This window comes from Manis pentadactyla, chromosome 3, assembly GCF_030020395.1.
Source record: "Manis pentadactyla isolate mManPen7 chromosome 3, mManPen7.hap1, whole genome shotgun sequence".
Taxonomy (NCBI): Eukaryota; Metazoa; Chordata; class Mammalia; order Pholidota; family Manidae; genus Manis; species Manis pentadactyla.
In genome coordinates, this window is record NC_080021.1 from 22,944,964 (window position 1) to 22,972,163 (window position 27,200).

The window sequence follows — 27,200 nt, forward strand, 5'->3', positions numbered from 1 at the left end:
TTCATTTTTGCCTTTGTTTCCCTTCCTTGGGGAGATATGTTCAAGAAGAGGTCACTCATGTTTATGTCTAAGAGATTTTTGCCTATGTTTTTTTCTAAGAGTTTTATGGTTTCATGACTTACATTCAACTCTTTGATCCATTTCGAATTTACTTTTGTGTATGGGGTTAGACAGTGATCCAGTTTCATTCTCTTACATGTAGCTGTCCTGTTTTGCCAGCACCATCTGTTGAAGAGACTTTCATTTCCCCATTGTATGTCCATGGCCCCTTTATCGAATATTAGTTGACCATATATGTTTGGGTTAATGTTTGGAGTCTCTATTCTGTTCTATTGGTCTGTGGCTCTGTTCTCATGCCAGTACCAAATTGTCTTGATTACTGTGGCTTTGTAATAGAGCTTGAAGTTGGGGAGTGAGATCCCCCCCACTTGATTCTTCTTAGGATTGTTTTAGCTATCTGGGGTCGGTCTTTGGTGTTTCCATATGAATTTTTGAACTATTTGTTCCAGTTCATTGAAGAAAGCTGTTGGTAATTTGATAGGGATTGCATCGAATCTGTAGATTGCTTTGGGCAGTATGGCCATTTTGACAATATTAATTCTTCCTAGCCAAGAGCATGGGTTGAGTTTCCATTTGTTAGTGACGTCTTTAATTTCTCTTAAGAGTGTCTTATTGTTTTCAGGGTATAGGTCTTTCACTTCCTTGGTTAGGTTTATTCCTAGGTATGTTATTCTTTTTGATGCTATTGTGAATGGAATTGTCTTCCTGATTTCACTTTCTGTTAGTTTATTGTTAGCGTATAGGAAAGCCACAGATTTCTGTGTATTAATTTTGTATCCTGCAACTTTGCTGAATTCAGATATTAGTTCTAGTAGTTTCGGAGTGGAGTCTTTAGGGTTTTTTATGTACAATATCATGTCATCTGCAAATAGTGACAGTTTAACTTCTTCTTTACCAATCTGGATTCCTTGTATTTCTTTGTTTTGTCTAATTGCAATGGCTAGGACCTCCAGTACTATGTTGAATAACAGTGGGGATAGTGAGCATCCCTGTCTTGTTCCCAATCTTAGAGGAAAAGCCTTCAGCTTCTCGCTGTTCAGTATGATGTTGGCTGTGGGTTTATCATATATGGCCTTTATTATGTTGAGGTACTTCTCTCTATACCCATTTTGTTGAGTGTTTTTATCATGAATGGATGTTTAATTTTATCGAATGCTTTTTCAGCATCTATTTAGATGATCATTTGGTTTTTGTCTTTCTTTTTGTTGATGTAGTGTATGATGTTGATGGATTTTCGTGGAAATTTTTATTAGTGCTACATATTTTGCTTGTAAGTACTTGCTCTAGTCTTGTCAGTTTAGCAATGTTTTTCATTTCTTAAGGTACTGACCTTCATTGATGAAGAGGTAGCATTATAAAAGAAATCTAACCAGTGTTCCTAAGCTGTGCTTCAATGTTTGGCAAATTACTATAAGAATGACATAGAAACATTTATGTAATTGTTTAGGATATTGAAGGCTGTTTACATCATAATATTTAGTGTTTGGAAGTTGACAGGTACATGCTAAGGGGTAGAATAAGGGACAACTTCTAATTCAGTTTGGTAGGATTTGCCAGGTTTCAGAGTAAGAAAATATATTTGCTCTTTTTACTTAGTGTAAGATGGACAGAAATAACAGTGAAGAACTATACCCTATGGCAATTGTATTGATCTGGTTTTGACTGGAAATTTCCAAGCTTCCAAGCCTCTGTCATCAGGCATGCTAGGTTTATTGAAAAATGTCCTGACAACAGTGGCTTTCAAAGTGAGCTTTCTTCCTGTTAGCAGCTTTTTGGCTTGATCAGCTTTCATAGCAATTATTTCACAAAGTGAAGTAATGATCTTTTTTTGGATTTGATGTGCTATTTTCGGGGTTTGTCTTCGGATACTTAATGATTTGAATAGAGACCATCCATACTGGGTTCGTACTTTCTCCTTGAGTGTTCTTCGGATTTAAGTAAGCGTGGTTGCCCTCAGAGTATTAACTACAGAGGGCAGAACAGATGGCTTTTTTGCCTGAGAGGAGAGAATAATGACTTGTTTTTCCCATATGAACATTTTTTTTTTTTTTAGATAATTATTTTTTATTGAAGGGTAGTTGACACACAGTATTACATTACATTAGTTTCAGGTGTACAACACAGTGATTCAACATTTATATACATGATAATTCTAAGTACCATCTATCACCATACCAAGTTGTTACAATATTTTGACTATATTCCTTATGCTTTACATTACATCCCGGTTGCTTATTTATTTTACAATTGGAAGTGTGTACTTTTTCTTGGTTGTTGTTGTTAGGGCATCTCTCATATTTATTGATCAAATGGTTGTTAACAACAATAAAATTCTGTATAGGGGAGTCAATGCTCAATGCACAATCATTAATCCACCCCAAGCCTAATTTTCGTCAGTCTCCAATCTTCTGAAGCATAACGAACAAGTTCTTACATGGAGAACAAATTCTTACATAGTGAATAAGTTACATGGTGAACAGTACAAGGGCAGTCATCACAGAAACTTTTGGTTTTGCTCATGCATTATGAACTATAAACAGTCAGTTCAAATATGAATATACATTTGATTTTTATACTTGATTTATATGTGGATACCACATTTCTCTCTTTATTATTTTTAATAAGATGCTGAAGTGGTAGGTAGATACAACATAAAGGTAGAAAACATAGTTTAGTGTTGTAAGAGAGCAAATGTAGATGATCAGGTGTGTGCCTGTAGACTATGTGTTAATCCAAGCTAGACAAGGGCAATAAAACATCCACATATGCAGAAGATTTCTCTCAGAACAGGGGGGGTGAGGTTCTAAGCCTCACCTCTGTTGATCCCCAATTTCTCACCTGATGACCCCCCTGCGACTGTGCCTGTCTTAGGTTGTTCCTCCCTTGAGGAATCTTACCCGTCTCTGGCTAACCAGTCATCTTCCGGGGCCATACAGGGAAATGTTAAGTTGGTAAGTGAGAGAGAAGCCTTATTGTTTGAAATGGTTAGCTTTTTATTTCTTTGCATATATATGCCCTGTGGCTTCTATGCCCAGCATTTGAACATTTCTTGCCATTTAAGTGGTTGGTGTGGGAGGGGTAGCTAGAAGATTAAAGAAGGGTCTTAAAACGTGGTAACTGAAGGCAGATTTCAGCAGCTGTTCCACTGCCTCTCTCTAGTGGAGTTGATTAATTTGTCATAATAGAATTTTAGACCTGAGGGTATCTAAGTTAATTTTTCTCATTTTAGTGCCCAGGTAGCTGGCTCTCCCAAGATTACAGGGATAACTTGAAATAGAGCAGAAGTGCCTTTTCCCACTATTCTGATCAATTTAATTCCACTATAATAATACAATAAGATTTTATTCTATGATTTTGAAGTATAATGGAGTTCTAATTTTTTTCTCTTTTTTAATTTTAACAGAAGCACTGCTATTCATTTTTTAGGTCCCTCCTATCAGCTCTGAATTTTGATATTTTCAAGTCAATTTTTTGAGGAAAAACAAACACAAGCAAGAAATTCCTTCAGGAAGAAAACAATAATGTTCCATCCTCCATCCAAATTGAAGGTCTGCCAGAATCTTCAACAAACCAAAGCCCATATAGAAATAGAAAGTAATTCTATTTAAATAGAAATAATGAATATAAAATGACTCAGTGCGTTTAGCAGTTGAGCACAGTAGGAGCTGGCCTAATCATCCTTAAGCTGTTTTTCAAAAAATGAAAAAGAACACTCTGGCTCATCAAGATATACAATTTTCCATTTTCTTTTTTATATTAAAATAGTAATTTTTCAAAAAAACTTTCAGGAATTCACACTCATTTGCCTGACTGGTTTTGAAGTGACCTACAACATGTGAAGGTTCAGGATGGTTGTTTGCAGCAGACATAATTAGGTGATACTTTTCTTCAAGGTTTAGTTTTACCCTAGGGTATATGTACCCTAAACTGTTCTAGTTTTCCTTACTGATAAAATGCCTAAGATTCACTCCTTTTCTTGGTACACCCATGAATTGATTTACAGGGCTAGGGCAGGGTTCCCTCTCTTCCCTCAGAGGGTTGAACCCTCCAGCCTTTGTAATAAAAGGCCCAGGAATCTGGTAGCTGTCCTTTATGGAACCTTTACATATATATAAGATGCTTTGAGAAGAATAATGTAACACTTAATGAAAAATTAAGTAATGTCAAGCTATTATATTCCTGAGAAGAAAGTGGATTTCCAGTTTGAAATCCTCTCACTTTGTACTGTTCTTCCCATTTCTAGTTTCTCTATAGTTTTTATGACAAAAGCCTCATCCTCCTGAAGAGCCCCTGCCTCCTCCTCTTGCATTTAACAGCATCACGTTTCTCTTACTTTATCACACAGTAGCAACAATGAAGATGTCTTAGTAAGATTGATAATAGCTGTTCGACAGCGTGTAGTATACAAGGTGCCTAGAATGAGGTACTACATAATGCAAACTGTAAAATGATCATTCTTCCCACATAATTTCCTTTGTATATAATTAATACGTTTACTTTGCTGTTAGAGTAAATCTCATTATAATCACTATTTTATCACAATTTATTTACTTAACTCTAACATTTGTTGTTGAAAACCACAAAGCTTAATGTTTATGCTGTCCAAAAGTTGTAACTTCTTTCCTTTCTGTTTCTTCTCTTCAAACATTATGGTACTCTTTTGAAACCACAGTTCTTGGTCAAAACTAAGTATTAAGGGGTTTGTATTTCTTATCTAGAAGAATTTACGTATTTCTTCCTCTCACTTGCTTTAAATTCTCTAGATTGTTTTAAAGTCCACCAACAAACCATGAAAATTACGTAACCCTTAATGACAAATTTCATCTGTCAGGTCTGTTTGATGCAGTATCTACCTGGAGTGCTCTGGTGGGGGAAGAAAAGGGAAGTGAGAAAGAACTGTGGTATCAGTGTGCTCTAGTCTGTCACTGTTACGGGGAAGGGTAAAATCTGAGACCAAAAACCTTATTTTAGAAATGAAAAATCTAAGACTCAGAGAAATTGATAGAACATGCTTTTGGTCTCTCATCTACTTGAACTTGAATTTCTGCACAGCAGCCTTCTTGTCAATACATATTTTATTACATGTTGCCATCTCTGGGGTTTGCTTATTTTTTGTTAATTTTTCTTTAAACAAATACCTGGTAGAACAACACAAATATAAAAGTGTTTATTTGCAAAATATTTTCCTCCTATACAGTAAGTTAAAGTTTAGAAATGAGCTATTTCATGTAGTTGTAGGATTTCTTATATTTCAAACCTGAACATAATAAATTTGAAAGCTAGGATAATTCGTTTTACATGCTAGGGTTCATGAAGGCTCATGGAGTGCCATCTTCATAACAGGCTATTACAGAAGAAAGTCCGACAAGATGAACAGAGAATGAATGAATGTGGAATAGTTACCAAGGAGGAGGAATTGAAAGGAAGATATAAAAAATACAACTTTTGGAATATTAGATTTTCAACGAATATCTAATTTTCATTTTGTAGGAAGAATGGCATGATAATAAAATGTTTTCCAATTATAAAATGCATTAGTTCATTCACTAACATTTTTTGTTTCTATAAGAATTTGTAAGTATCTACTGAGATAAGGCACCTCTTAGAGGGTTTGTCAGTGGGCCCTAGGTTAGTAGATGCCTCATTCGTGTGTGCTTCAGCAGCATATATGCCAGAAGAGATGGCTCCTTTTAGGCATCCTTTCATCCCTTCTCTCTGTATAGGTTCTGGAACAGTTAACAGTGTATATTGTGCATATTGATTTTTATTTCTTGATTATTTATTTCTTAGGTACTTCACATGACTGGAGGTTACGGTGTGGTGCTGTGGACTTGTACTTCATGCTTTTTGGCCTCAGTAGACCTTCCTGCTTACCCTTGCCAGAGCTTGGGTTGGTTCTTAATCTGAAGGAGAAAAAAGCTGTCTTGAATCCGACCATAATTCCAGAGGCCATAGCAGGCAACCAAGAAGCTGTGATTAATCCAAGTGGTCACACACAGCTAGTTGGATTTCAGAATCCTGTAAGAATCACATGTTATTACAGAAGGTGTAGTTTTATTTTATCATATAGAGGTTTCTAGAGAAGAGAATTACTTCCTTTGAACTGGCAAGGTTGAAAGCCGCTAACAGTGTCTTGTATCATTTTAAAAACTGCTGGCTGATGTTAGTTTAGCACTTAACAGTAATAAAGTGCCACTGACAACTACATTGTGGCATGTAATAATAGTGATGGACTGTCAGTCCATTTACTCCTTTGGTGATGACTCAGTGATTTTTTTGTACTTGGAGAGAATTCCTTCAAGTAGTAGAAAACTGAAGGGAATATTTAACTTATTTCATATTACACTGCCTTGTCCTTACGTAGTAATGGCAAGCTGTTTGAACACAGGGACTCTGGCTTTTTTTCTGCAACTCTTTTTATTATACTCTGTATAATACCTAGTGCAGTTCTAAACATGTAAGTGCCTGGAAAATGCTTGTGGGATTGAATGAATGAATGAATAACAATGAATCATCAGGTAAATGAGTTATCTGCTGCTTTGGGAGGAGATTATGCATTACACTTACATGTGTTTGCCTTTCAAAAAGGTTTTATTTCTGGCTATGCATTAATAAAACTACCAGACTTTTAATAAAAAGACCTTTGTGATAAATATCAGTCATTTTACTGTGATTCAGAGAAAGTTTTCCAGAAATGATTTCCTATTGATGAAATGTTCCTAATACATCAAGCTCCATTTTTCACCAATATTTAGACCAGATTACTTGCCTCACAGTTCCCTACTGGTGTTTTGATACTTTAAAATTCAGATTCTCTCTATGATAGTTAGTAATAGTCATTTAAAATTATTTGTTCACCTAGATTTTCTGAAAAAATGTACTTATAAATTTAAAATGTGTCCTAGAGTTGAGTTATGAAGGTGTAAGACAATTCTTTTCATAGAAAACAAGTCCATTAAAGAGCTTTTTCAGATCTGAATATTTATAAACCTGTGGAAATGAAACTGTTTATAAATATTACCCATATATGTTTATCTACATTCATACTTACAGTCTTCAGGATAAGAGGAGAAAATGACACCAAAAAATACATTCTTTTAGGAAAGCTCTTAAAGTTCACTTAAATATCTACCTTTTCTCCAAAAAAAAACTAGTAGACAGGAAAACGTGAAATTTATTTAAGCCCAATGCTGATAACTTTTAGGCACTGGGCATGCTTTAATCTGCATGATTGCTGTAGCTATTAGTTTTCAGTTATAGTGTGAGCTACTTGTCTTCAGAAATCTAATTTTGATCTTGAATATTGCCACAGGAAGATGATCATCTTGCCAAGGAAGCATCATGTAATATATCAGCTCATCAGCAGGGAGTGAAGAGGAAGGCTGATACACCACTGGGGTTCCCACTAGAACCTGGTCAAATACTGGAGAAGAATGAGGATAGCAGTAAAGTCAAACTCAAAATCAGAGTAAGAAATACAGGTTAAACCTGTATTAATAGTGTAGGACATTCACCTTCTTGTAAATCTTTTTGAATACTTCCAATGGTTTTACCTTAGCAGGAACAGATGGGACAGACTGAATCATAAAAGAACTTAAATGTCCATCTAAGACATTCCAATTGGTTAACGTCTATTATCACATACTTCTTCTTGGTTCAGGGGAGAACTATGTGTGTACCATCTACCACAGCATACTACTACTTCCCACAATACAGGAATAGATTTTAGTTGCTATTACATTTCCAGTAATTTCTAATCAGCTTCTTTTGGAGGCTGTACCACATAATCTTTTCTTTCTCTTAATACTTTTTGAGAAAAACTATTTTTCCTCTTAAGATTGTTTAGGGGTATATACTGTGGCCCTCTACTACCTTATCTAACAGGTAAGATCTAAATGCAAAGTGATATAATGGCTCTCTTTCTCCTGTGTTTTCTATGTATGTGTTTTAGTTTTCAAATTCTCAAGATGAGGAGGAGATTGATATGGATACTGTTCATGATAGCCAGGCATTCATTTCCCATCATCTAAACATGCTTGAAAGGCCATCAACTCCAGGTAATAATAGTTAACTGCATTACTGGATGACAGAGTTCACATGATACTACTATTTTAAAGTCTGTTGCTTTATTTTCACGTGAACAACTATAAAGTTTAAAGGTAACCGGTGTAAAATATTAGATTGTATCAGATTATAACACATATCAGCAAAAAATAAATTAAAAATGTGTTTCTTTTGATTTTCTATTGTATTTTGGTTCTTTAAAAATATTTGGCATATTTCTGTATTTTGAAATCCATTCTTCAGATTCCTTCCAATAGTTTTAATTTCTTTCTCTCCCTCCACTCCTTTGTTTTTCTTTAGTAGGCTTAACCTCCAAATAAAATACTAGCTCTGGTATTTCAGTAATGTAACCATTATTATATTTATAATTTTTTGACTAAAGTTAATACTTCTCGTAATACAACTGTTTTCTCTTTGGGCCTGTCTATTCCATGTAATATTATATAATAGCTTTTTGTGTGTGTGTAAGTTAAGTAGGCATGTTTTATTTTTTACTTTATTTTATTTTTTTATTAAGCTATCATTGATATACACTCTTCTGACAGTTCCACAAGAAAAACAATGTGCTTACTACATTCACCCTTATTATCGAGTCCCCGCCATACTCCACTGCAGTCATGTCCATCAGTGTAGTAGGATGCCACAGAGTCGCTACTTGTCTTCTCTGTGCTACAGTGTCTTCCTCATGACCCCACACATACCTTGTGCACTAATCATGATACCCTCCAATCCCTTTCTCCCTCCCTCTCCACCCTTCTCCTTTGGTAACCACTAGTCCCTTCTTGGAGTCTGTGAGTCTGGTGCTATTTTGTTCCTTCAGTTTTGCTTCGTTGTTATACTCCACAAATGAGGGAAATCATCTAGTACTTGTCTTTCTTTGCCTGACTTATTTCACTAAGCATAATACCCTCTAGCTCCATCCATGTTGTTGCAAATGGTAGGATTTGTTTCTTATGGCTGAATAGTAATCCATTGTGTGTATGTACCACATCTTCTTTATCTTTTCATCTACTGATGGACACTTTGATTGCTTCCATATCTTGGCTCTTGTACATAGTGCTGCAATAAATATAGGGGTGCATATGTCTTTTTGAATCTGAGAAGTTGTATTCTTTGGGTAAATTCCTAAGAGTGGAGTTCCAGGGTCAAATGGTATTTCTATTTTTAGTTTTTTTAGGAACCTCCATATTGCTTTCCACAATGGCTGAACTAGTTTACCTTCCCACCAGCAGTGTAAGAGGGTTCTCCTTTGTCTGCATCCTAGCAAGCATTTGTTGTTCCTAGTTTTTTCGATGCTGGCTATCCTAACCTGGTGTGAGGTGATATCTCATTGTGGTTTTAATTTGCATTTCCCTGATAATTAGTGATGTGGAACATCTTTTCATGTGCCTGTTGGCCATCTGAATTTCTTTTTTGGAGAATTGTCTATTCATAACCTCCACCCATTTTTTAATTGGGTTGTTTGCCTTTTGGTTGTTGAGACATGTGAGTTCTTTATATATTTTGGATATTAACCCCTTGTTGGATATGTCATTTACAAATACATTCTTCCAAACTGTAGGATGCCTTTTTGTTCTGCTGATCGTGTCCTTTGCTGTAAAGAAGCTTTGTAGCTTGATGTAGTCCCATTTGTTCATTTTCGCTATTGTATCCCTTGCCTGAGGAGATGTGTTCAGGAAAAAGTTGCTCATGTTTATATTCAGGAGTTTATGGCCTATGTTTTCTTCTAAGAGTTTTATGGTTTCATGACTTACATTCAGGTCTTTGCTCCATCTCGAGATCACTTTTGTGTATGGGGTTAGACAATTATCCAGTTTCATTCTCTTGCATGTAGCTGTCCAGTTTTGCCAACACCAGTTGTTGAAGAGGCTGTCATTTCCCCATTGTATGTCTATGGCTCCTTTATCATATATTAATTGACCATATATGGTTGGGTTTATATCTGAGCTCTCTAGTCTGTTCCATTGGTCTGTGGGTCTGTTCTTGTGCCGGTACCTATTGTCTTGATTACTGTGGCTTTGTAGTAGAGCTTGAAGTTGGGAACTTAATCCCCCTGGCTTTATTTTTCCTTCTCAGGATTGCTTTGGCTATTCGGGGTCTTTTATGGTTCCATATGAATTTTGGAACTATTTGTTCCAGTTCATTGAAGAATGCCGTTGGTAATTTGATAGGGATTGCATTGAATCTGTATATTGCTTTGGGCAGGATGGCCATTTTGACGATATTAATTGTTCCCAGCCAGGAGCATGGAATGTGTTTCCATTTGTTAGTGACCTCTTTAATTTCTCTTAAGAGTGTCTTATAGGTTTCAGGGTATAGGTTTTTCACTTCCTTGGTTAGGTTTATTCCTAGGTATTTTATTCTTTTTGATGCTATTCTGAATGGAATTGTTTTCCTGATGTCTCTTTCTGCTAGTTTATTGTTAGTGTATAGGAATGCAGCAGGTTTCTGTGTATTAATCTTGTATCCTGAAAGTTTACTGAATTCAGATGTTAGATCTAGTAGTTTCGGAGTGAATTCTTTAGGGTTTTTTATGTACAATATCATGTCATCTGCAAACAGTAACAGTTTAACTTCTTCCTTGCCAATCTGGATGCCTTTTATTTCTTTGTGTTGTCTGATTGTCGTAGCTAGGACCTCCAGAACTATGTTGAATAACAGTGGGGAGAGTGGGCATCCTTGTCTTGTTCCTAATCTTAAAGGAAAAGCTTTCAGCTTCTCTCTATTAAGTATGATGTTAACTTTGGGTTTGTCATATATGGCCTTTATTGTGTTGAGGTACTTGCCCTCCTTACCCATTTTATTGAGAGTTTTATCAGGAATGGATGTTGAATTTTGTTGAATGCTTTTTCAGCATCTATGGACATGATCATGTGGTTTTTGTCCTTAGTTTTGTTGAAGTGGTGGATGATGTTGATGAATTTTCTAATACTGTACCATCCCTACATTCCTGGAATAAATCCTTCTTGATCGTGATGGATGTTCTTTGTGATGTATTTTTAAATTCGGTTTGCTAATATTTTGTTGAGTATTTTTGCATCTATGTTCATCAGGTATATTGGTCTGTAATTTTCTTTTTTGTGGTGTCTTTGCCTGGTTTTGGTATTAGAGTGATGCTGGCCTTATAGAATGAATTTGGAAGTGTTCCCTCCACTTCTATTTTTTGGAAAACTTTAAGGAGAATGGGTATTAGGTCTTCACTAAATGTTTGATAAAATTCACCAGTGAAGCCTTCTAGTCAGGAGTTTTGTTCTTAGGTAGTTTTTTAATTACCAATTCAATTTCTTTGCTCGTAATTGGTCTGTTCAGATTTTCTGTTTCTTCCTTGGTCAGCCTTGGAAGGTTGTACTTTTCTCGAAATTTGTCCATTTCTTCCAGTTTACCCAGTTTGTTAGCATATCGTTTTTCATAGTTTTCTCTCATAATTCTTTGTATTTCTGTGGTATCCTTTGTGATTTTTCCTTTCTCATTTCTGATTCTGTTTATGGGTGTAGACTCTCCTTTTTTCTTGATAAGTCTGACAAGGGGTTCATCGATTTTGTTTATTTTCTTGAAGAACCAGCTCCTGCTTTCATTAGTTCTTTCTATTGTTTTATTCTTCTTTATTTTATTTATTTCTGCTCTAATCTTTATTATGTCCCTCTTTCTCCTGACTTTGGGCCTCTTTTGTTCTTCTTTTTCTAGTTCCGTTAATTGTGAGGTTAGACTGTTCATATGGGGTTGTTCTTCTTTCCTGAGGCAGGCTTGTATTGCAATATATTTCCCTCTTAGCACGGCCTTTGCTAAGCCCCACAGATTTTGCAGTATTTAATTATTGTTGTCATTTGTCTCCATATATTGCTTGATCTCTGTTCTTATTTGGTCATTGATCCATTGATTATTTAGAAACATGTTAAGCCTCCATGTGTTCTTGGGGTTTTTCATTTTCTTTGCATAATTTATTTCTCGTTTCATACCTTTGTGGTCTGAGAAGCTGGTTAGTACAATTTCAATCTTTTTGAAGTTACTGAGGCTCCTTTTGTGGCCTGATATATGATCTATTCTTGAAAATGATCCATGTGCACTTGAGAAGAATGCATATCCTGTTGCTTTTGGATGGAGTGTTCTACAGATGTCTGTCAGGTCCATCTGTTCTAATGTGTTGTTCAGTGCTTCTGTCTCTTTACTTATTTTCTGTCTGGTTCATCTGTCCTTTGGAGTGAGTGGTGTTTTGAAGTCTCCTAAAATGAATGCATTTCATTCTATTTCCCCCTTCAATTCTGTTAGTATTTGTTTCACATGTGTAGTTGCTCCTTTGTTGGGTGCATAGATATTTGTAATGGTTATATACTCTTGTTGGACTGACCACTTTATCATTATGTTATGTCCTTCTTTATCTCTTGTTACTTTATTTGTTTTGAAGTCTATTTTGTATGATACAAGTACTGCAACTCCTGCTTTTTTCTCCCTCTTAGTTGCATGAAATATCTTTTTCCTTCTCTTCACTTTTAGTCTGTGTATGTCTTTGGGTTTGAAATGAGTCTCTTATAGGCAGCATATTGACGGGTCTTTTTTTTTATCCATTCAGTGATTTTATGTCTTTAGATTGGTGCATTCAGACAATTTACATTTAGGGTGATTATCACTAGGTATTTACATATTGCCATTGCAGGCTTTAGATTTGTGGTTACCAAAGGTACAAGGGTAAGTTCCTTACTATCTAACAGTCTAATTAAACTTACTTAGTATACTATTACAAATGCAATCTAAAGATTCTTTTTCTTTTTTTCCCTCCTTTTTCTTCCTCATTCATTCTTTATATATTAGGTATCGTATTCTGTACTCTTTGTGTATGCCCTGACTAACTTTGGGAGTAGTTGTTTTGCCTTTGCATCTGCTTAGTAATTAATTGTTCTATGTTCTTTACTGTGGTTTTATTTCCTCTGGTGACAGCTATTTAGCCTTAGGAACAGTTGCATCTATAGTAGTCTCCCCAAAGTACACTGTAGAGACAGTTTGTGGGAGGTAAATTCTCCCTGGAATTTGCTTTTGCTTATCTTGAAATTGTTTAATCCCTCCTTCAAATTTAAATGATCATCTTGGCTGGGTAGAGTATTCTCGGCTTGAAGCCCTTCTGCTTCATTGCATTGAATATATCTTCTACTCCCTTGTGGGCCTCTAAGGTTTCTGTTGAGAAATCTCATGATAGCCTGATGGGTTTTCCTTTCTATGTGATCTTTTTTCTCTCTCCAACTGCTTTCAAAAATCTGTCCTTATCCTTGATCTTTGCCATTTGAATTATTGTTTGTCTTGGTGTTTTCTTCCTTGGATCCTTTTTGTTGGGAGATCTGTGTACCTCCATGGCCTGAGAGACTATCTCCTTCCTCAGATTGGGAAGTTTTCAGCCACTATGTCCTCAAAGACACTTTCTGTCCCTTTTTGTGTCTCTTCTCCTGGTACCCATATAATGTGAATATCTTTCCGTTTGGTTTTGTCACACAGTTCTCTCAATATTCTTGCATTCCTAGAGATCGTTTTTTCTCTCTTTGCTTCAGCTTCTTTGTATTCCTCTTCTCTAATTTCTATTCCATTTACTGTCTCTTTTTACTTCACCTAATCTTTTAAATCCATCCCTTTTATGTTTAATTTCACATACAGAATTTCTTAATAGTTGAATTTTTGTCCTAAATTCATCCCTGAGTTCTTGAATATTTTTCTGTACCCCCATGAGCATGTTTATGATTTTTATTTTGAAATCTCCTCCAGGAAGATTGATGAGCTCAGTTTCACTTGTCCCTTTTTCTGGTGTTTGTGAAATTTTGGTTTGAACTGGGTTCCTTTGATCTTTCATATTTGTATGTAGTGCCCTCTAGTTCCCAGAAGCTCTACTGTCTGAAGCTGTTCAGCCCCTGGAGTGATGTTGGGGGTCACGGGGGAGCAGTGCTGGTGCCTGGGGCAGGAAAGAGCTGTTTCCTGCTTCCTGACTACAGTGCCTGTCTCCACTGTCAGAACGAGTGGGCCAAGCGCACAGGTGTAAGGCTCTGTGCTTTGCGTTTGTAGCTGCTGTAGGCGGGGCTTTGCTCTGGTAGCCGGTTGCTAGGGCAGGGACTGCCGGTTTGCAAGCTGGTGCTGGCAGTCCAGGAGGAAGGTGCAGCAGGCTGCATATCACGGTGGGGAACCTCAGAGCTGTGTAACCAGCCAGGGAGGTATAGCACATGAAGCTCCTGAAAGTTCTCAACCTTCTGGGTAGAGCACGCCTGGACAATTTTGTCCACCTATCCTTTCTCCTGATCAGCCAGCTCTGTGCAATACCTGCTCCTTTAGTCTCTGACAGCCCACCTTTCTTTTGTTGTACAGCAACTGGATGTGGATCCCTGTTTTCCACTAATGGCTAGAATCTCAGTCTCTCCAAATATTCTGCCTGTCTTAGCTCTCCAACTCTACTCATCTCCGGAGCACCATGCAGTGTATGTTTGTGCTCCCAGAGCAGATCTCCAGGGCTCCGTGTTCAGAACTAGGCTTCCACCCCCTCCCCACTTCGTTTTTCTTCCTCCCGCCAGTGAGCTGGGGTGGGGGAAGGGCTTGGGTCCTGCTGGATCATGGTTTGGTATGTTATCCTGTTTTGTGAGGTCTGTTCTGTTCTCTGGTCATATGCAGTCTGGTTCAGCCTTCTTTCCTGTTGCTCTTTTAGGATTAGTTATATTAACTATGTTTTCATATGATATGTGTTTTTGGGAAGAGGTTTCTGTCTCACCTTTCCTGCTGCCATCTTTAATCCCATCCTATATAATAGATTTTTGCAAGCCTCTCTCAAACATAATCTTCCCTTTTGAAGATATTTCCTGAGGCAATATCGAGTTGATATACTCTAATTTACTTTATTATTTCCCCATTGCTAAGTATTTAGGTTGTTTCGGATTAATTTTTTTATTACAGGTAATTTTGCAGTAAATTACATACATAAAAAACCTTTTTTTTTTTTGTCTAATTACGTTCTTAGGATAAATTCCCAAGAAATACACTGTTGGTAAAAAGATTAATTTTAGCCATAATATAAGATATTTATCTTCAGAAGATTTTTATAAGTCTTGATACATATTGCCATAATGCTTTTGGAAGTGATTGCACCTTGTTTAGGTCTTCAGCATTTTTTAATTTCCAGGAATAAAGCTTTGACATAACTTCTACATAAGTTGTGAAATATATAAATGAGTATTTACATATATATAAACAAAGAAATAAATATATATGAACCTGTCACCTACCTTACTATGTAGATGATACATTAGAATATAATATATAGTCTTAACATACTCCATTCAGTGGCCATTCCATGTGTGCTTCTTCCCCAATTTTGCTCACCTCTGTTAACTATGAGTATATAGTGTCTTGAATTTTCTTTTTCTTTCTCTTAATCATTCTGTTGCTTTGCTTTATAGCATACCGCACAGGTATATGGTCTGTTTGTTTACTTGCACTTGATTTTTGAACTTTATGAAAATGGTTTAATAACTCAGGACTGACTTTGTTCTCTCAACATTATGCTTCTAGATTTCATCCATGTATTAATACATAGGCTATAATTCATCAGTTTTCATTGATCATTTTTTATATGTCATAGTACTATTTATTGTCATCAGTGTAAAAACTTAAAAATATTAACTATAAAATGATAATTAAAGTTTATAATACATTTATTTTATTATGAGTATGATTATTATACTGTTACTGTGTCTTTTCGTTCATTTCCCACACTGGTTGTTTTTTATGATCTTTACATTTGAAGGTTTTTTATTTTCTTCCTTTGTGTTTTTTTAAAACATATTATATTTGTGTACGGTCCCCCTTAACTATTTGGTCTCCTTTTGTTTAATTTTAGTTAGTGGCCCTAATTTGCTTTTTACTATCTAGTAATCTATAATGACTAGTAGAATTTGAGACCTGGTTTCAGGTAAAATATAAGAGTATGATATATTTGAAAACTGGTAGGTCATGAGTTCTTTGGCTCTTATAATTGTAAGAGGTCTTAACAATTATTTGTCACTCTATACATTTTACAGATAAGTGAACTTTTCCAGAGAAATGTTGAATGACTTGCCCTGAATGACACATCTGAGCAATAGCTAACTCAAGGCTAGACCCAAATCTGAGACCCAAATCTTTTCCATGTGACAAATAAAGGAATTGGCACACAAAGAGATAAATGTTCTATCTACATTTTATTTCTAATATGTTGGTAATTTAGAATCAGAACTTGGGTCTCCTGATACCTACTAAAATGTTGTTCACAATATACCATTATCACATTTACTGCTTTAAGTATCTTCTATAACCCCTAAATTTTTGTAATCTATTTTTTTCAGTAAATGTTACAATGGACTTTTATTAGCAAATTTTGGGGGAAATAGGCAAAGTTTACTATGTGTAAAGTTCCACATAAATAATAAAAAGTGACATGGTTTCTACCTCAGAATATGGAATCCAACTTACATGTACAGCAAGCCAATTGAATACACTGTCTATCTTAAATGTCTATGTTTTCAGACTTAAGCATATGGGAACCATGACAAAGTTTAAATGGTATCTTCAGTAATTTTTAAAATAGTGTTCTTTTTATTATTAGAATTTTACCTTTGAACTGCTTCTGGTTTTAAGATTAACTTACTAAACCTATATTATTAGGCTTTTTTCTTCTTTCAGAAAACAAGGAAATAATTCATCTTTTCCCTCTAATTTGGCATTTTAGGGCTCTCTAAATATCGGCCATTAAGCTCCCGATCTGCTTTAATACCCCAGCACATACCAGGCTGTGATGGGGTACCTACCACAAAACCCCAGTGGAGTATGGAACTTGCACGGAAGGGAACAGGTGAAATTGTTATTATTATTATTATTATTATTATTATTATTATTATTACTATTATTTTGCTCAAGAACAAATCTGTAAACTTTCATGAAGTTTCCTTATCAATTAAAAAAATGAAAATGTAAGTTTGTAAAGTGCTTTTCTTGTAACACATTGACTTTATATTACCTAACAGAAAGACTTTTAAATTAGAGTTTTTACTATTTCAAAAGTAATATATTCCTATTATAGAAGTCATGGAAGTAAGAGAAAGTTGTAAAGAGGGGAAAAAAATCATCCCTTCTAATGCCATGTAAAGATACCCATTATATTAATAATTTGCTTTTTCCTTGCGGTGCTTTTTCTGAGAATATTATAAAATGAAAAATTGCCAACTTCAGTAGAAACCATCAAATTTGTGCCTTCATACTTAAAAAAAAATACAAATCTAACCACTTATTTCTCCTGTCCTCTCCCCTTGAAAGTTTTATATTTGGTCATTCATGGTCAAATATGAAGACTTGATGCTATACCTAGAAAAGTAACATGTTCTGTCCTTTAAATTATTTCGTACTAATTGGGTTTAAGTTTATGAAAGTTAATTCCATTCAGATGTGTTTGTTATCTATTCTACTGTTTTACATTGTCTTCTGCTTACTCTTTTCTTCTGTTGCTTATAAAGAGAAAATTATAACACAAATAATGAGTAAGCATTTAATGCTGAGGAACAAAGATTCAGTCTTCAAGTTTTAGAGAGGTATGGAGTAAAAGACAGAATACATAAGCAAAATCATTTTTAAAGAATAGTTTTTCCAAAAGTAATCAGTCAGGCTTTTCAATAACAACTGATGGATTTTGCTTATATAAACCATGTTTTGATGATATAAACAGAAGACTAACTTTATTGATTGAGGAGGTTGGGGATGAACTGTTACCAATAGTAGACTTCAAACAAAAGCATAAAAAATCCACCCCAGAATATTTTGGTATTGAGACCCCAGACTATTGGTTGCTTGTATCTCTTTGTGCCTTTCTGGTAATAGATTCACACAAAATATATTTCAGAAGGAAATCAGCTGGAGACTTTAGCACTTACTTTGACTACGTGAATTTTGACATTTCGTAGCCTGGTTTTACAGTTTCTTGGTTTTGTTTTTGGTTTTAGTGTAATTTTGCTCCATCATTATTATACTTACTAAATTTTTCTAGACATGAACATTTTTCTACATTTAAAAAATTACTAAGCTTAGGGTAATTTCAAGCCTCTCATTGCAGTTTGAGAGTGGTGCTTCTGCTGTTTTTCAAAAAAATTCTCTCTGCATACCAGCAGTCAGATAAGCTCCTTTTCCAGAAAAGAACCTGCATGTTTGTTTTTCTTAGTGTTGTGGCACACTAACCTATATAAAAGCGAATCTTAACACCTTTTTGACCCACCAGTGTGCCTTTGTATTGTTGTTCCATATTGCTTTAAAAAATATTTTCCCTTTTTTAGGTAACTTTTGTTAAACTTTTGTAATTTTCATGACATCATATGGGAAGCCTGGGAAAGGAGGCAAAGGGTTAGTGGTGAGAATTAAAAAGGAAAGCATTAAAATTTTCGATTTGGTTGCTATCACTTGAAGGGCCCTTTTATGTCATGAGGCAAAATGTGTACCAGTATATTTACATGGACTTATCTGTAAAATTTATTTTGGATGTATTCTTTGATGTGCCTTTGTAATTTCCCTTAAATGTTTTTATGCTTTTCAGTCACCTATGACCATTGAGCAAGTCTTTAAATTCAACAGTGATATTAGAATTTAGAAACCCTTCATTTTACAAGTGGTAGTGTTCCAAAGGTTTATTTATGCATGTGTTTATTTTGGAATTGCAGTTGCAGTTTTCCTATGGACAAATTGTGATATTTGATAGGTAACTTTCCCAAACTAGCTAACAAAAACCTTTTTTACTTATACCATACATGAAGAATAGAAGTATCAAAGGTAGCAGTTATGTGTAACTGTTTCTAAGAGAAGGGGCATTTAGAACTTCAGTTTTTGGAATGTCAGAAGCAAAACTTTAACCTAAACCCAGCTAAAGTTGGAACTAAAAGAGAAACTTCCTCTCTTTCTGCCTCCCAGCAAGAGCCAGCCATCTCCTACTGTGGTGGGTATCTTGGCCTAGGGTTGAGAGTGTAGTGTTCAGAAGAGGAGGCATGGAATAGTGGTAAGGGAAGCTGTGACCTCTCTTAAATCTCTAGAGATTCTAGATTAAAAGCTCACAAATGAGGTTTTTGGGCCTATTCATCTCATCCAATTGATGTATTATCTTTTATTTGGTCTATAGAAGTCTTACAAAAATGTTTGAACTAGTTGACTAAAAAATGAAGAGATTACACATAAAAATCTGGATTTCCAGCTTCTCTTGAAAAAGAGTTCACTAAGAAGCTCACTTAAGTAGGGATATGCTTTCTACTTCATTGATTCCTTTTGTGTTGTATTTCGTAGACTGCTTATTCATTTATGCTATCTCCTTAGGTGGAAGGCTTTTGAGTTGGGTACTCCACTTCCTTTTTTCATAAGCTGAGATGAAGTCTGATGGCTCCCATGGAAGCAGCAAGCTAGATGATTGTTGAGAACTGGAATGTGTTGCTGCTGTCATCTGTGAGTGATAGAAAAGGAGTTGGGGTTTAGGTAAAATAAAAAGGGAAGGAAATTGTTAAGTAGAAGATAGGTCATGGTTAACTTTGTAAACTTTTTTCCCCCCAGTTTTCTCTTTCCCTGCATATGAAAGTGAGAAGAATATTTTTGGGTGGGTTATGTATGAATATGTGCGGTAGGTTAAGCCATTTGTGGTAAGAAAGGGGAAGTGGCAGGGTTATTTTCCTTCATTACTATTTCTTCTCCCTCTCCTGAGGTAAGCACAGGAATCTGGAGACAGGGCTGCCTGGTTGAGCATACTGTGTGTGTCCTCTCCTGTCCTACCCCTGCTGCTCCCTCTCCACCACTGCAGGGGCCTGAGGTGGCTGGTCTGTATCCCAAGTTGCTGCAGTGGTTGCAGTCATGAAGTGGAGGAGGAATGACAGGATTAAGAACAGATGGGAATCCCTAGTGGTTCCTTTGGAGAAGAAAAGGAGAATTCCTGCAATTTTATGTCTAGGGCTGCTGTGTTATATAATGCCTTCTTTTACAAGTCAGAGAAGCACTCTTCTGGTGCGTGAAATCCTTTAAAGAAAAAAAAGAAAAACTTGAGAGCCCTGGAGTTCTTTGTTTTGAAACACTTAATGTGAAAAATAGACTTTGATTTTTTTTTCCCTTTTATTATAGTGGTATAATTCTGTACTTTTTTTTTTTTACAGTTATATATATAGAATCCAAAGAGCAGACTTCATATTTTTCCTAATAGAAACTGCAGGTTTTGCATTAGGTTTAAACTTACACCTCATGTGAATGAATTTAGTAGAGTTAACAGGTTATTCAACTTATCAGCACTTTTATCAGGTGGGCTGAAAAGCTTTCATATTAGGCTTATTAAGTACCTATTTCTGTTTGTTTTGCATTTGTTAAGTTAACTACAGCTAAAACCCTTATCTGTACATTTTATGAGGTCCTTAGGAAAGATTTTTTGTTGGATAGAAAAACAAAACATCTGTTTTATTCTTTCCATATAGCATGAGATTGGAAATTTATAATACTGTGAATTATGTATATCTCCCTTTTCTGATATATGTGCTATCTACACTACAAATAAATATTTCATGTCACCAAAAGGGATTTCATTAGCTTAAAAATGAGTGGTATCTGGCCTTGGGTGGGCCTCAAGGTTTCAGGCATCTTGTAAATCCCTGAAATGATGTTTGGAATTATGTGTTTAAATATTTGTATAAGGGGAATGAGAATATATGCATTTTTCTCAGTAGAGATTTTATAGATGAGCCCATTATGTTAGTGTGAGAGTAAACTTGTATTTGTCCCAAATCTGACTGTTAACACCATTTTACATGGGAAGGGAATTGTACTTTCTTATCACCTTGGGTTAGACATGGTCAAAATTATTTCGGGAAGGTAGAGATTCAGCAAACAAAAAATATATATTGTCTATAATAAATGAAAGCCTAAGCACTAAATGTTGATGATAATAGAGTAACTTTAGGTTTTATCAGATGTTGTATTTTTATAAACTCTAATAAATATTTTTGTATGTGTGTTTTTTAGGCACATTTGTGGGATAAATTTCTAGAAATGAACTTTTTAAATCAAAGAATAGAGGCATTTAATATTTCCATGTATAGTGCCAAATTGCCTTCTCATTTTTGAAAATCACTTTATTGAAAGCTGTGAAATAATCAGATTAGTGTAACAAACCCTTGTACCCATTACTCAGCTTCAACAGTGCTCAATTTATGGTCAGCCTTGTTTAATGTGTACCCTTGCCCATTTCCACCTTTGTGAATTATCATGAAACAAATCCCACATATCATCATTTTATTCATAAGTAATTTAGTATGTAACTCTAAAAAAGAACTTTAAATAAAAAGTTATAACCACAGTAATATATATTAAAAATTAAAAGTTTTTTCATAACTTTAAATATCTAGTTACTTAAATTTCAACTGACTCATAAATGCCATTTTTGTTTTTTATTTTTAACTATTTGTTTGAGTCAGTATCTATATAAGGTCTACACATTGCACTTGGCTGCCATATCTTTTACATCTTTTTTTTTAAAGTTTTTTTTATTTTGGTATCATTAATATACAATTACATGAGCAACATTGTGGTTACTTAGATTCCCCCCATTATCAAGTCCCCACCACATACCCCATTACAATCACTGTCCATCAGCATAGTAAGATGCTATAGAGTCACTACCTGTTTCCTCTGTGCTATACTGCCTTCCCTGTGCCCTCCCCTACATTATGTGTGCTAATTGTAATGCCCCTTATTCCCCTTATCCCTCCATTTCCACCCATCCTCCCCAGTTCCTTTCCCTTTGACAACTGTTAGTCCATTCCTGGATTCTGTGAGTCTGCTGCTGTTTTGTTCCTTCAGTTTTTTTCTTTGTTGTTATACTCCACACATGAGTGAAATCATTTGGTACCTGTCTTTCTCTGCCTGGCTTATTTCACTGAGCATAATACCCTCTAGCTCCATCCATGTTGTTGCAAATGGTAGGATTTGTTTTCTTCCTATGGCTGCATAATATTCCATTGTGTATATGTACCACATCTTCTTTATCCATTCATCTACTGATGAATACTTAGGTTGCTTCCTTTCTTGGCTATTGTAAATAGTGCTGCGATAAACGTAGGGATGCATATGTCTTTTTCAAACTGGGCTCCTGCATTCTTAGGGTAAATTCCTAGGTCCTAGGGTAAAATCCTAGGGTAAATTTAAAAAAATTTCTATTTTGAGTTTTTTGAGGAACCTCCATACTGCTTTCCACAATGGTTGAACTAATTTACTTTCCCACCAGCAGTGTAGGAGGGTTCCCCATTCTCTACATCCTTACCAATATTTGTTGTTTGTCTTTTGGATGGTGGTCATCCTAACTGGTGTGAGGTGATATTGTGGTTTTAATTTGAGTTTCTCTGATGATTAGCAATGTGGAGCATCTTTTCATGTGCCTGTTGGCCATCCATATTTCTTCTTTGGAGAAGTGTCTGTTCAGGTTTTCCACCCATTTTTTAATCAGGTTATTTGTTTTTTGGGTGTTGAGGAATATGAGTTCTTTATATATTTTGGATTTTAACCCCTTACTGGGTGAATCATTTATGAATATATTCTCCCATATTATGGGTTGCTTTTTTATTTTGCTAATAGTATCCTTTGCTGTACAGAAGCTTTTTAGTTTGAGGTAGTCCCACTTGTTCATTTTTTATTTTGTTTCCCTTGCTTGAGCAGATGTGTCCAGGAAAAAATTGCTCATGCTTATGTTTTAAGAGATTTTTGCCTATGTTTTCTTCCAAGAGTTTTATGGTTTCATGTCTTACATTCAGGTGTTTGATCCATTTTGAGTTTCCTTTTTTGTAGGGGGTTAGACTATAATCCAGTTTCGTTCTCTTGCATGTAGCTGTCCAGTTTTCCCAACACCAGTTACTGAAGAAGCTGTCTTTTCTCCATTGTTCATCCATGGCTCCTTTATCTTGTATTAATTGACCATATATGCATATGGGTCCTTTACATCTTTTTAAATTTGAAGTTTCCAATCCATCTTTCTTTTTTTCCCCTTTTACAATGTATTTGTTAAAGAAACCAGGGATTTGATTTGTAGTTTTCGAGTCTGTATCTTGCTAATTATATCCCTGTGATTTAATTAACGTGTTAAGAGTTCTGGGTATTTCCTCTTAGTTTGTAGTTGTATCTAAAAGTTTAATTGGATTCCAGTTTATACATGATGGTGTTTTCTTCCATCTGGAATCATATAGTGTCTGACTTTTTTATGAGGTTAGCCACTAAAATGTGCATGGCCTAGGTCCATTAAGGGTTGCAAGATGATGATACTCTAATTCATCTTTCCGTTTTTATTTTTAAGGTGGATTATTTATATAAAGCTAAGTTTCCCCTCATCTACTATTATGCAATGGTATAAATTACAAAGGAAAGGAAAAGCTTGATTCTGAATATTTAATAATTAATTTTCAAAATAATGAGTTGGTTATCTAGCATTCTCTAATAGTGATCAATCAGTTCCAACCCATTACAATTACTGTCCATATCAATATTCAAATTGTTCTTTCTTCAGACAGTGAGAACTTCTAAAGTTGACTTGAGTCTGTTGAGAAGACTTCATCTGTTATTATACCAGATTTTTCAGGCTCATCTTGTAAATTTTCTTCCCAGACCTGGAATCAGCTATTTGTCTTAGGAGCTCTAGTTCTTAAGACCTTTATCCTTTATCTGGCTCATCCACTGTCTTTCTAATAGATTTAAATTAAGAGAAATACAAGGTTTATAATTAGTGTATCTTTAATGCAGAGTATAAGGCCACTAGACAAGACACTGGATTTACTTTTGAAATGGTTGTAAGTATTCCATGGAAAAGAGTACACCCAAGTACACACTCAGTTGTCCATTTGGCAGTTGCCTCTGCTGGGAAGTACAGTTTCCAGTAAAATCAGTGACTTTTCTACATTCCAAGTAGTGTGGCAGGTGTTTAGGATTAGAAGATGAACTTCTTTCAGTGCAGAAAGGACCTCAGACTTCTAATAGTGTGGACAGTCTCTTGGAAAGCTACAGAGTCTGTTGAGGTAGACTGACTAAGTAATGGTATAGAAGCTAAAGGCGTTTGTTCATGAGGCTTTAAAATCTCTGTAACTTCTCATCACCTTGTTATGTATTCTGTTAGTTATGGACCTATTTTCCCATATTCATAAAACTGGAACATATTCATGTAATTCATTTAAAATCAAAATTAAAATTATGTAGTGGCATATTTGATACTGTAAGTTAGATATCTCAAAATTTTTCCTTTTCTGAAGTATCTGGGTATCAATTACTGCAAAAGATACAGATACCCAAACTAGTTTTTATATATAAATAATCTTAGCTTTTACATCATTATTATAATTAGTATTAGTTTCACAAAAAAATCATGAATATAAAAAATACAATTTTGTGGTAATAAAAGGCAAATAATCTGTGAAGACAGGAACTTTATCTGACAAATTTACTTGTTTTAAAATACTGGGATTAGTGCCTGGCATGAAGTACAAAATAGTCAATGTCAGTTGAATGAATGATCTATAATAGTTTTTGTGTTTATCTCTCACCCTTCAAAATCAGTTACCTTCAAATTACATTTAGTGGGACTAAATTCACCCGACATCCTATTTAAAAAGAAACACAGCAATTATGTAATTCTGTAATATTAGTTCATGCATTCATTTTGCAAACTGGCAGGCTGGGAGGTATAGGTAGAGGGGGTGCTGGATGCTGTGCAGTACACTGGGGTACAGAGATGCAAAAGTCAGACTCCCTGTCCTAAGAAGCTCTGAGTCTAATGAAAGGGATCCAAAGATAAGAAAATATGCTGCAGTATGCACTATGCTATGTGCAAATGGGCATAGTGGTGAAGAGTACACTCTTCCAGAACCACCTTGGGCAAGGCACTTAATTTATCTGTGCCTTAATTTCCTCATCTGTGTTGTATTGTGGGAATATGAGAGAAGTGATTGTTTCAGGGCAGTTTGGGGAAAACTTCCCAAAGAAATGACAATTGAGCTGAGTTGTAAATAATTAAAGAGCCTAAAGTGTTTTTTCTTTTCCTTTCCCCTCCCTTAGGATTCAGTTTAAACATTACTTTCTTGAAGAAGTGGGCCTCTCATCCCCCCACAAGTAATTTAAGTTTTCTGTTGAGTTCTTGTTTTACTGTTTTGTCTTTTATTACTCTGGTGTGCTTGCTCAATTTCTTTATTCTTAGCTAGTTTGTATGCTCCAGGAGGAATGAGATCTGTCCACTTCATCATTATTTTCCTCAGTTCCTATGTAGTTCCTGATGTTTGTTAAATGACTGTGTGAGTTGAATAAGAAATAAGGGAACGTCTTTCAAGCCTAGGGGATAGCATTCACAGAGCTATGACAGGGCTAGCCTAACGTGCATAGAGTGGAACAGTAGAAGATAAGGCTGGAAGGGATAAGCTCAGGACAGATTGGAAACTCAATAAAGTTAGTACTGAAAATGATTTTCAGGAAACTTCTATGATAATGCCTGTTTTGGTAAAAACCATAGTTTGGGGCTGGTTTAGATCAAAATGAGTGCTGAAAATTTACTTTTTAAAAGAGAAAAGAAAAGTCTATTTTAGTAAAAATCCTGTTTTTTTTAAGATAAAAACTATTTTCAAAAACTGCAGTACTGAAGTCCAAGGAGTTTGACTTTTATTCTGTTGGTAGAACCAACTGAGTTTTTAAGCAGATAATTACAGTCAGCTTTCTTTCTTTCTTTTTTTTTTTTTTGATTTTTTATTAAGGTATGATTGATACACACTCTTATGAAGGTTTCACATGAAAAAACAATGTGGTTACTACATTTACCCATATTATCAAGTCCCCACCCATACCCGAATGCAGTCACTGTCCATCAGTGCAGCAAGTTGCCAGAGACCCACTATGTGCTTTCTCTGTGATACACTGTTTTCCCCGTTATCCCCCACACCATGTGTACTAAACATAATACTCCTCGGTCCCCTTCTCCCTCCCTCCCCACCTGCCCTCCCACACCCCTCCCCTTTGGTAACCACTAGTTCATTATTGGAGTCTCTGAGTCTGCTGCCATTTTGTTCCTTCAGTTTTACCTCATTGTTATACTCCACAAATAAGGGAAATCATTTGGCATTTGTCTTTCTCCACCTGGCTTATTTCACTGAGCATAATGTCCTCCAGCTCCATCCATGTTGTTGCAAATGGTAGGATTTGTTTCTTTCTTATGGCTGAATAGTATTCCATTGTATATGTGTACCACATCTTCTTTATCCATTCATCTACTGATGGTCACTTTGGTTGCTTCCATATCTTGGCTATTGTAAAAAGTGCTGCGATGAACATAGGGGTGCATATGTCTTTTTGAATCTGAGAAGTTGTATTCTTTGGGTATATTCCAAGGAGTGGGATTCCAGGGTTAAATGGTATTTCTATTTTTAGTTTTTTGAGGAACCTCCATATTGCTTTCCACAATGGTTGAACTAGCTTACATTCCCACCAGCAGTGCAGGAGGGTTCCCCTTTCTCCACATCCTCGCCAACATTTGTTGTTCTTAGTCTTTTTGATGCTGGCCATCCTTACTGGTGTGAGGTGATATCTCATTGTGGTTTTAATTTGCATTTCCCTGATGATTAGTGATGTGGAGCATCTTTTCATGTGTCTGTTGGCCATCTGAATTTCTTCTCCGGAGAACCGTCTCTTCATATCCTCTGCCCATTTGTTAATTTGTTAATCAGGTTATTTGCTTTTTGGGTGCTGAGGTGTGTAAGTTCTCTATATATTTTGGATGTTAACCCCTTGTCGATATGTCATTTACAAATATATTCTCCCATACTGTAGGATGCCTTTTTGTTCTGTTGATGATGTCCTTTGCCATACAAAAACTTTTTAGTTTGATGTAGTCCCATGAGTTCATTTTTGCTTTTGTTTCCCTTTCTCGAGGAGGTGGGTTCAGGAAGAAGTTGCTTATGCTTATATTCAGGAGATGTTTGTGTATGTTGTCTTCTAAGAGTTTTATGTTTCATGACTTATATTTGAGTCTTTAATCCATTTCGAGTTTACTTTCATGTATGGGG

At 35.5% G+C, this 27,200-nt stretch overlaps 1 protein-coding gene across 12 annotated transcripts in view; it reads left to right on the top strand.

Moving 5' to 3' along the window:
* The window catches only part of TAF2 (TATA-box binding protein associated factor 2), a 149,746-nt gene that overhangs the window by 115,039 nt on the left and 7,507 nt on the right, over positions 1-27,200 (top strand). For 8 of the 12 annotated variants that reach the window (XM_057497794.1, XM_057497797.1, XM_057497798.1 and 5 more), the window contains 4 exons: positions 5,851-6,080; positions 7,373-7,528; positions 8,012-8,117; positions 16,850-16,972. In XM_057497794.1, coding sequence (XP_057353777.1) covers positions 5,851-6,080; positions 7,373-7,528; positions 8,012-8,117; positions 16,850-16,972 — 615 coding nt within the window. Of the gene's footprint in view, positions 1-5,850; positions 6,081-7,372; positions 7,529-8,011; positions 8,118-16,849; positions 16,973-19,464; positions 19,591-27,200 lie in introns of all 12 variants that reach the window. The other 4 variants (XR_008996211.1, XR_008996210.1, XM_036876354.2 and 1 more) reach the window with 2 other exon arrangements.